The sequence below is a fragment of the Oncorhynchus keta genome, chromosome 5 (assembly GCF_023373465.1).
Source record: "Oncorhynchus keta strain PuntledgeMale-10-30-2019 chromosome 5, Oket_V2, whole genome shotgun sequence".
NCBI lineage: Eukaryota > Metazoa > Chordata > Actinopteri > Salmoniformes > Salmonidae > Oncorhynchus > Oncorhynchus keta.
The window spans coordinates 12,125,748-12,135,934 of record NC_068425.1 but is presented as its reverse complement, the minus strand read 5'-3'; the positions used below and the strand labels follow the sequence as shown (position 1 = coordinate 12,135,934).

At 42.5% G+C, this 10,187-nt stretch overlaps 1 protein-coding gene across 2 annotated transcripts; it reads left to right on the top strand.

Annotated features, from left to right (window-relative positions):
- The first annotated feature begins 3,010 nt into the window (after positions 1-3,010).
- On the top strand, positions 3,011-9,445 carry LOC118370814 (receptor activity-modifying protein 1-like). Of its 2 annotated transcripts, XM_035755969.2 has the most exons (6): positions 3,011-3,332; positions 4,184-4,246; positions 4,608-4,658; positions 6,787-6,825; positions 7,073-7,244; positions 7,506-9,445. In XM_035755969.2, the coding sequence occupies exons 1-6, from the start codon at positions 3,266-3,268 to the stop codon at positions 7,753-7,755; spliced, it is 642 nt and encodes a 213-aa protein (XP_035611862.1). In that variant the 5' UTR covers positions 3,011-3,265; the 3' UTR covers positions 7,756-9,445. The 2 variants fall into 2 exon arrangements, with proteins under 2 accessions (XP_035611862.1, XP_035611863.1); XM_035755970.2 differs by lacking the exons at positions 3,011-3,332; positions 4,184-4,246; positions 4,608-4,658 and adding an exon at positions 6,316-6,467.
- Positions 9,446-10,187: the final 742 nt, after the last annotated feature.

The window sequence follows — 10,187 nt, the reverse complement described above, 5'->3', positions numbered from 1 at the left end:
TTAAGCATCTCAGAGTAGGAGCGCTGACCTGCCTTTTAGATCCTAGATCAGCACTCCTACTCTGAGATGCTTGATACATACAGCCCCTGATCTGTAACTCTGACACTGCAGACAGTAAGGCTGTTTCAGTGTGTCACCTACAGTGCTCTTCTTACGGTGTGTTTTTCTTTGCCCGCTCTCTCTCTTTCCTGGCACATCCACATTGGTGCTTGCTCTGGGCCGTGGCGAGTTTATCCTAGACTGTGAAACAATAGCCAACATGAGAACGCAGGAAGATATGCTTGAGAGCGAGGCCCTTATCAGCGGAAAGTTCTTAATTGTGCTCTATGTAAACGGTGTGTGTAACTCTTGGCACCTGGAAAGAGGGTTTTATATGGTCAGATGTGCAAGTGGAGATGAATCAGTTCAGAGGCCTATCGGTGCAGCTGGCGAAATACACTACACGGTTATTAATCATCTCAAATAATTCTCTGATTGATGTGCTGAGCTAAGCGTTTTTCGACATTCCTCAAAATATGCTTGTGTCTTGTGGCCCATTGAACATTGATTTGAGCCTCCCAATGGAATTGTTTGGTGGAAGCTGATCAGCTAGAGAGAGAGGAAGTGTAGCTGAGTTTATGGTGGAAATTCTATGATAGCACCAATAGTACAGATGATATGTGTTGCATTACCCCTTGATGGCTCTGCGCAGATTCAGATTAGCTAATGTACTCAAGTCCTTAAACGTTGGAGGTTTATTCAATCAGCTGTAAAGAGAAAAACAAATCATCGATCGGTGTTGAAATGTGGAAGTCATTTTGGCCCAGAGTCCCAGCAAGCTCAGTCCCAGCTGAGGCAGACAGTACATCAGTGACGTGGATGAATGCATCATGAATGCGTCATTCTTTGTGTGTACTGGAGGGCCCAGAAGTGTCTCAATGTACTACTGCAGCTCTGTGGATATGCCAATGACAGCCTTGCAGGGGGTGAGACATTCCACAGAACTACTGCTGGGGGGAGAGATTTGTCATCAGCCATTACTTCACATAATAAATACAGCAACACGAAAACATATATCCTCTCAACACCAGCTGGGACCTACCCCACACACCTTGTGCTGACAGTGACAGAAAACCCAAACCATATTTGACTGATGTACACTTCACTGTTAGTGTTAAGTTAATAAACGTTTCCCTACAAACAAAGTGAAGTTGATATAAGTTTCCTTACAAACTTGATTCAGCTCTGTCTGTTTCTCACAAGGAGCTCTAGCCTTGAGACATAACAGAATAGCATCAAAAGAAATGATTGACAGTTTGTGTTGTCAAAGAGCATGATGAAGCTATCCATTTCAGCCTTTGAAAAGTTTATAGTTTTCCACTTCAAGCAAGCTACACTGAGTGCACAAAACATTAGGAACACCTTCCTAATACTGAGTTGCACCCCCTTTTGCCCTCACAACAGCCTCAATTTGTTGAAAGTGTTCCACAGGGATGCTGGCCCATGTTGACTCCAATGCTTCCCACAGTTGTGTGAAGTTGGCTGGATGTTCTTCTTTGGGGGACCGTTCTTGATGCACACAGGAAACTATTGAGCATGAAAAACCCAGCAGGGTTGCAGTTCTTGACACACTCAAACCGGTGCACCTGGCATACACCACTCATACCCCATTCATCTACACTGATTGAAGTGGATTTAATAAGTGACATCAATAAGAGATCATAGCTTTTACCTGGATTCACCTGGTCAGTCTAAGTCATGTAAAGAGCAGGTGTTCCTAATGTTTTGTACACTCAGTGTATAACCAGTCTATATGAATAGACACCCACACCTTTTTGACAGCTGAAGTCTATTAGGTTGTATTTGTGTGTTACAAAGAAATATATTTGTGTAAAGAATGCAACTCAGAAAAATGTCCCCGGAGCGTACATATCCATTCTGGCTGGACTTGGAATTGGTCAAATTGTTGAGCTGACATGATACTACTCTAACCCAAGGATTTTAGGTCAATGTCAGATGAATTTGGGGGACCAGTTTACAACGAAACCATTTACTTCAGAGGCTGGAATATGATGCTTTAAACCACATATAGCAAAAAAAAGTAAATTTGCTCAAACCATTATTGAAAATATTTTGCCTGTTTATCTGGTCTGTGGTGATTTAAAATGATCCACTGTCTGGCCCATTAATTGAAACATGACTGAAACTGGAAAGGAGTCAAAGGGGACTCTATATCATTAACATACTTTACTCAACCAAAACAAGAAATATAACTGTCATCTGTCAATAACAAAACCCTTTTCCATAGTTTAACAATCATCTATATTATAGTTCATCCAACTTCGGATATCTTGGTGTAACTGCTAAGGTGTTGGTTTGACAGTTGTTGGACCAGGGTTGTGTCCTGGTCGGTGCTATGCCTGAATTCGCTACACTGGTTCAGCTTAAATAGTTCAGCTGCAATGTGATTTCTAGTTTGCTCAACATTTGGACATATTATTGTAGCTGAACCTAAATTAATTCTCAAGTTGAATTGTATGTTCCCTCAACCTAAGATTTAAAGTTGAGTGAACATACAATTCAACTTGAGGATTTATGTTGGTTTGGCTAATAAGTAAAAAATAAAGAAAGTCGCACACTCTAATTATGCTCCAACCGACATTTCAACGTCGTCGATAATATGTCCAAATGTTGAGCAAACTGGAAATAGTATTGCAGCTGGTTGCTGTGAGAATTTGAAGTTGAATCAACACATATAGAATAAAAATGGTTTTACAGTGTATTGGAACACATATTAGTCTGAAAATCAGCTTACTCACAGGATTTGAGCAAATGAGAAAGGCTACAGGGTCATCAGCTAGTCAGCAGTCTATTTTCAAAACGAAGACCTTCAGTGACTACTGGTACAGATGTCTGTTCCTTCCAAAAAGAACGTCTAATAGAGTGTGAGGAAGCATTGAAGTAGAGAGACAGAGAGAGAGAAACTAGGAAAAGGAGTGTGAGGGAGAGGGAGAGAGCGAGAGAAAGAAAGAAAGAGAGAGAGAGAGCAGTTGAGTGAGAAGGAGAGAAAGAGAATAGGAGAGAGATGGATTGTATTGTAAGTGGTAGTGGGCTACAGTAGCTCTCCCCTTGTCTGGGGCTGTCTGTCCCATTGTGGGAACCCGCCCAAGCCGCCCATCCTAGGAAACGAGAGCTTCCTGTTGTTTTATAGAGCTTTCCTGCAGAAAGGTTGAGATATGTGATCTGGGTCCACCAGGGAAGAGAAACAGAGCAGTGTCAGGCAGAAATGAAAGCCCCTAATCCGTCTCCCGTGTCTTCTGCTTCTTTCTCCTTTCTGCCTCTTCTTCTCTTGGGTAAGTAGATGATTTACATAGTACTATATGTATGTAAAGACGGCCAGAGGTAGGGAGAAGTATGTTGAACTACTGAGAAAAAAAGTATGTAAAATATTGCCCTCGATTTCACCTCTTACAGTAAGTGGAATGCTTAGAAGCTCACGGTGAAGTAAGGGATTGTAGTAAGAGCTTGGCAGATCTAATATTAGATTATTGTTTTAAGTTGCCTAAACTAGTGATTTTGATTTGTTAAAAACATTTTCATGCTCCAATGTTGAAGAAGCAGAGGTTAAATATAGGTATGATGATGTTCTGGATCTGGTGTCTTCCTTGAAGATTTTAAGCAGATTGTTGTTCTAATTTATATGATCTGGTTTTTTTTTACCAACGAATACACAAGATATGTGATTGAGATAATCACGGTCTTCACAGAACACAATGTCACAATAACGGTTTCATAAGGAACACCTCAGCTTTAGACTGAATTTCCCAGACCAGATCACTCTACAAAAACAACAACAAACAATTATTCAAAGACTAAATTAAATAGTTTGTGTTTGAGGAAATGGCTGAACTGTTTCAGACTTTATTCAGAGAACAAAGGGAGGATACACTCCCTGCCACTGGCCAGCTCTCTCTCTTCATTTGTTTCTCTTTCCCATTCCTCTCTTTCTGTCTCTCCTATATGTTCATCAGTCTTCTATATGTAAAAAAATAATACACATCTGTCTACTAATTTCTGTATTTCTACTTGCTTGTGTTTGTCTTTGTTTATTTCGCTGACTGTGCACGTGTGAGAATGTGAGTGCACACCTTTCTGTCAAGAACTCTCCGGTAACATTGTCCCTGTTTTGTGTCTGTCCCTGTAGCACTGAGCTCTACAGCAGCTGGCCTGATAGGACATTATGAGGCGCCACAAGCTACCACACCAGGTAACTAACTGTTGTCCTCTTCTCGTGGTCTCTACGTCAACTAACACAACTCATCAATGTCAAATAGTGTTAAAGACCAAGGGAACAACAACAAATGTTTTTTGTTAGACTGTCTTCACTTTGATGGGGGTCCCATTGGGGTCCCGTGTGGCTCAGTTTGTAGAGCATGGCTCTTGCAACACCAGGGTTGTTGGTTTTATTTCAACAGGGGATCTGTTGTATGAAGTATGAAAATGTATGCACTCACTACTGTAAGTCGCTCTGGAGAAGAGTGTCTGATAAATGACTATAATGTAAATGTACTGATGAATACATTTACAGCAATACTTTGACTAAACAGTATGTTATTCTCATCAATTAGGTTTCACTTCACGGCATGACTCAACAACATATGCAAACTACCAACACCACGGTAAGTTACCAGATTAATTGAACACTTTTTAGGCAACAATTTAACACCTATTTCACAATATTGGTATTACACAACATAATGATCACAGATGGATCATGTTGGAAATGTTTGTAATGGTGTAGCACCCCATTAACGTTCGAAACAAACATTACCATCGAGGTTTGTCCTTCGTCATCTCTATCGCGCAACGCTTTGATGTGAAATTATATTTGAATCCATGGGGGACTCTGTTGGACAAGCACTGTAAACACATGGGTTCAGAACAGAACTGGCCAACCTCTTAAAAAAAATAAAAAAGACAATTGAGATGCAGCTCTCTGCCAAGAGTCCTAGGCTTCTAGCATACCGTGAAGCCAAGACAAACCTGTGGGGAGGTCCCCACCGTTGTGGGGTTAGCAGCAGCTGACATAAGGCCCGTAATTGTCTGTGGTCAAAGGTTAACTGAAGCCTAGTTACAGGCAGCCCCCCCACCTGGTCTGCACTTCCTGTATTTGTTAACCATTCGCCCCATGTGATGGCTGTGTTATAAACAAGAACTCTAGAGTTGTGAAACAACTGGAACTTTGGAGCAGCTAGTCCCCCTTCACTGTTCCTCACCCTATGATTTCCCTTTTCTCTCTCTCTCCGCTCCCCTCCAACTCACCCAACTCTGAGCTCCTCCTCTGCTGAAAAGACACATTTCCTGATGTCATTACTAAATCAAAACCGTTGCTCAGCGAACAGATGGTGTTCAGGGGCCCAACCACATTGTGTAGCATAGATTGTCCTGAGAATACATCCTCTAAATCTTTTTAAAGTCACTTTAAATCTTATTATTTCATCCTAGTAATCGACAAAGACTTATTTTGAAAAACGTCCTTTTTGATAAGGAGCTTGAGGTATGAATAATTGTTTTACTGATGATGAAGAAGTGGTCTAATGCGTTGTCTTTGAAGAGCAGTATGAAACAGAGACAGTAGTCTGCTGAGGTAACAGTCATGCAGCTCCACATGGCTCAAGGTACTAAATAAAGATCCAGGAGGAGTCCACCCATATTCCCAGGCTTATCCTATTGTGTGAACGCTGAAAGTCCTATTGAGTTCGAGATTTGCATTACTTGCCTGTGGCTGTGGGGCAGATAGAGAGTAGGTCTTTGCAAACAGCTGGCTGACTCTAATAACGTCTTCCAGATACAATCACATTAACCCAGATATGAATCCACAGCCGTCTGCACAGCACACCGTGCGTAGTCATGATTACATCCACCCTAAACGCCCTGGTCCTAAATGTTTACTTATGTTTCCGATTTGGCAGAGGCAGCCCTCAAGGCAAATAAATCACAAGCTGCAAGTCAGCCAGGCCTTTGACTGTGAGAAATGGAGACTAAAAAGCCCAACTAGAGTTAAAGAGTAAAGGGTTTTCAGATGTGAGTCCAGCCCAACTTGGGTGTGCTCCCTTTTATTTGAGAGAGAGAGAGGACAGTCTTTTGAGCCTCCACCCCTTTAAAAGGCAAGACAGTCCTAAAGAAATGCACTGGAGAGGGTAAGAGCTTGCTGCCAAGGCGCAGGGCAGACAGACAGATCCCCGAGGAACATCTGGTAACCTAACCGCGGGTAACACCGATCTGACATCTGGTAACCGAGGGTAATGCCGTGTCTAGCTGCTTCCACCCCTATCTAGTTTCCTGTTATGCCTTGCAGGGCTCGGTGTTAGAAGTTCAGGCTCAGTCTAGATGGTCGTCAGTCAGTAGGGGAAACTCTCCTATGTTCACTTTCTCTGACATGAAGGGAGCGCTTGTTTTCTTTGCGGTGCTCCTCTCTGTTCTCTCTGGTGAGTGTGTGGGCTCGGCCCGGGCGGCAGCGAACGCACGTCTCGCGTTGCTGGACAGTCAGAATGAGTTGCTGACACGATGTGCGGCAGTAAAGATAACATTCATTGCATGCTTCGTTTTGATTGGGATCTTAAATGTTACATTGGTCATTTGAAAAACTTTTCTAGAAGATTTGATCATTCTTTAAAAAAATATGTTGAATGGCACAGCTTTTCAGTCTGTCTGTTTGAGAGGCCGTTTTTAACAGACATTTCTGTTGCGATTACAACCATTGATCAGTCAAATGTCTACAAATGTATTGTCCTTTTCTCTTCTCAGGCGTTAGCCTCGAAGATAGAGGATTCTCCAGTGGATTAGGTGGGCCATTATTACCTTTCTGACTCTACATGTAGGCTATTTAATAGTGTTAAATCAGAGGTGACTGCTATTTCTGCTTGCTGTTAAATCAACATAGGGTCAGACTGGGACTTGTTAGTAATAATGTGTAACCATGAATCTTCTAGACATTCTTCTAATCCCTCATTTTAAGGATTTATTTTTGACGATTGCATAATTTTAAAGAACTGATTTTCTAATTTACAGTATTCTCTCTCTTATTGTACAGGTTGTGGGAATAAGTATGTTAATTGTGAAGAATACTGTGACATTTGTGTGTATTTTCACACAAGGACGGAGTGCTACGCGACCTTATTTAAGGAAACCTGCTACAGTCCTTTTGTAGGTGGCATGGAGTTATTAAACAACACAGACTGGTGCAACTGGAACAATGTGAAGAGGTAGGCCTAAATGCTTATTTTAATCCACTTATTGTTCTGTTTAATTTGTTTCTGATCCAACTTATCATGCCATTGATCTTGCATTATCACATGCTTAGTTCAAACAGTAGTTTTGAGAAACCCAACACACAGTCAAGTGAAATCAGAGTTAACTCACTCATTAATGAGCAATCCATACCATGAAAGTCTTAATAATGTCTTTCAGACACATAATGTTGCCCTCTCTTGTACTAATAGTACCCCTCGTATCCCTCCCTGTAGGATGTATAACACCTTCACCATGTGCACGGAGGAGATAGCAGAGTGTCTGCTGATTCCCTGGCCCAACAGGATGGTGGAGAATGAGTTTGTAAACATCCACTCCAGGTTCTTCCCGGACTGTCCCAACGAGGGGCTGAGCGACCCCCCGCCCAGCATCGTGTTTGCCCTGGTGATGACCCCCATCTGCCTCATCCCCATCATGGTGGTCCTGGTGGTGCTCAAGACCAAGAACGGAGATGGCAGCTCCTGATAGGACGTCCTGGATCCGTCCTCATCCACCCTGCCTCACCTCCATGTTCAGACTCACTCTCTCCATCCCCTGAGGATTCAAGACTGGGACCATTGACTCAACTATTTTACAGAGAACTGCTGAGCATCTTCCACCCACTGATGATTGGCTTAGCTCTGTGGAGTCCTACCAAAACAATCTCACAGCCCAAACACCTGACACATGACCTTTTGGATGCACTGATACAGAATGAGTTGTACCACATGAGCATCGTCCAAGGACACAGGGGTTCAAGAAAGAGTTAATCAGTGTTGTGTAGAGTGTCAGGTCAACATCCTCAGGGTTGCTTCCTGAAAACTCATCTTCTCCTCATTCCTCGATGCTACTCTAACCAAAAGTAGCGACAGCCATGTAAATGTTTCGACTTCCTACACACCTTAGGAAAGTATTTAAGATAGTAGGGTTCATGGACTTATGTCATTCTTGACAATCCATTCCATGACCATCTCCATCTTGTCCCAGATGTGAACCCTAACACTGACTATGCTAAAATGGTTACATTCTTTACAATATTTTGATATTATATAGTGGATTTCCTACCCTCTGGCTGGGAAAACGTGAGTCTCACATTGCTGGACATTCCAATTGAGTTGATAGCCAATGACAAAGGCTTTCTGTTTGAGGACTTCCCACTCTCCATTTACTGTACACTCAGAAAAAAAGATGCTAACTAGAACCTAAAAGGGTTCTTCGGCTGTCCTCATAGAACCCATTGAAGAACCCTTTCTGGTTCCAGGTAGAATCCTTTTAATAGAACCCATTTGGGTTCAAAGTAGAACCCTTTCCACAGAGGGCTCTACATGGAACCCAAAAGAGTTGTGCCGAGAACCAAAACGTTTTATCTTAGAGTGTAGTTATCCATATAGGATCTCCATCATGTTTATTTCTGTATGTAACTCCAGAACAAAACGTGATGTACCCTCTCACCTGATAGCTTTCCTGTCCTTGAATGTGTTTTGTGTATATTGGAGAGCCCTCTTTGCCCCCGAGTGTAGGGTTAAGAATGTATGTGGTATGGGGTGGGTGTAGGAAGGACATGATGAAGGGGGTTGGCCAAGCATCAGTCTGTGTTGGGGTCAGGAACTAGACACAATGGGTGGGTAGCCTACGCCCAACATGTAGTCTATGAGATCTGTTTCCAGGAATTGTCTATTTCCCAGCATTTAAGGGCCCAGCGCCTCAACCTCTCTCTCTCTCTCTCCCTCTTGACAATGACGGCCCCCACTGTCGCCCATGATGAGCCAGTCGACGCATGCCTGAGAGTTGAATCAAGCATTAGATCAAAAGACGACAAACATTTAGTCCCCCGGCTCAGTGTAGCAGTGAGCACTGACTGAAGACAGAAGGAAAAACCAATGTCTATCTCTCCTCTACTTAAACGGTGTAAGAACTGTTTGTTTCATTTTTTATTATGTTGTCGGGAATGACACTGAAAGCATTGAGTTGCATTCAGTTTCAGAAACAAAGAAATATGTATGCTTATGTATTGTATTTCTGCTCTTACTCTGGACATAAGACGTCCTGGACTTTGTACTGTCTGTGAGAGGGGTGTGGGTCTTAGTCAAAGCATAGCCTCTTTCCTTACACAATGTACTGTATATAATTTTATTTTGCAATGAAATATATTAAAGCCAAAGGCCTAATCACTTGACTTTGTTTTGAACGCTACGGAAATGGATTGTAGAAGTAGATATTGTATTTTTGTGAAGTCTCCTAACTGGATCTAATTGGTTTAAACCCCCTGCCTTAATGGAATGCACAGCTGATAACGCCATGGATCATCCATCAAGTTTGTACTCATTTAGACCCAGTGCAGAGATGGGTGTTATTGTGAAATCTAAATAGACCCTTTGCCCTTCACCATATAGGGCACTCTTGTAGATAAAATAAATAAAAAGTATTTACCCTGTCTTGTGACTGCATGGGTGGTATTTTCACCATTCTTTATTGCAGTCCTACAAGAGTCCATTGAAGCTGTTTTACTCACATAACATAGCTGGTGTGTTTCGGTGTGAGGTCTCCTCTCTAAGAAAGAAGTGACAGCAGCTGTGTAATCCCCACCCTTATCTGGCATAGACAAGTCAGGCTGGGTGGGGTGGGAAAGTGTGTTTGATGGCCCTCTTCCTCTCTAGAAGTCAGGTCATCCTCACCCCAGCCCTCCTAATGACCTCACCCACCTCCAGTGTCACTCTTCAGGTCCCAGTGGGTTCGAATCATAGAATTTGAATTCCTAGAATGGACACTCCAATGGTCAGACGGCATACTGTATGTCCATTCTGTGAACTATATGCGTATGGTCATAGCACACCTTACCATGCAGGACCAGCCATTTAGAGCTTCCCATGTTTCTGCAAGGACCCAATATGCAGAGATCTCATAATACATGCAGATAT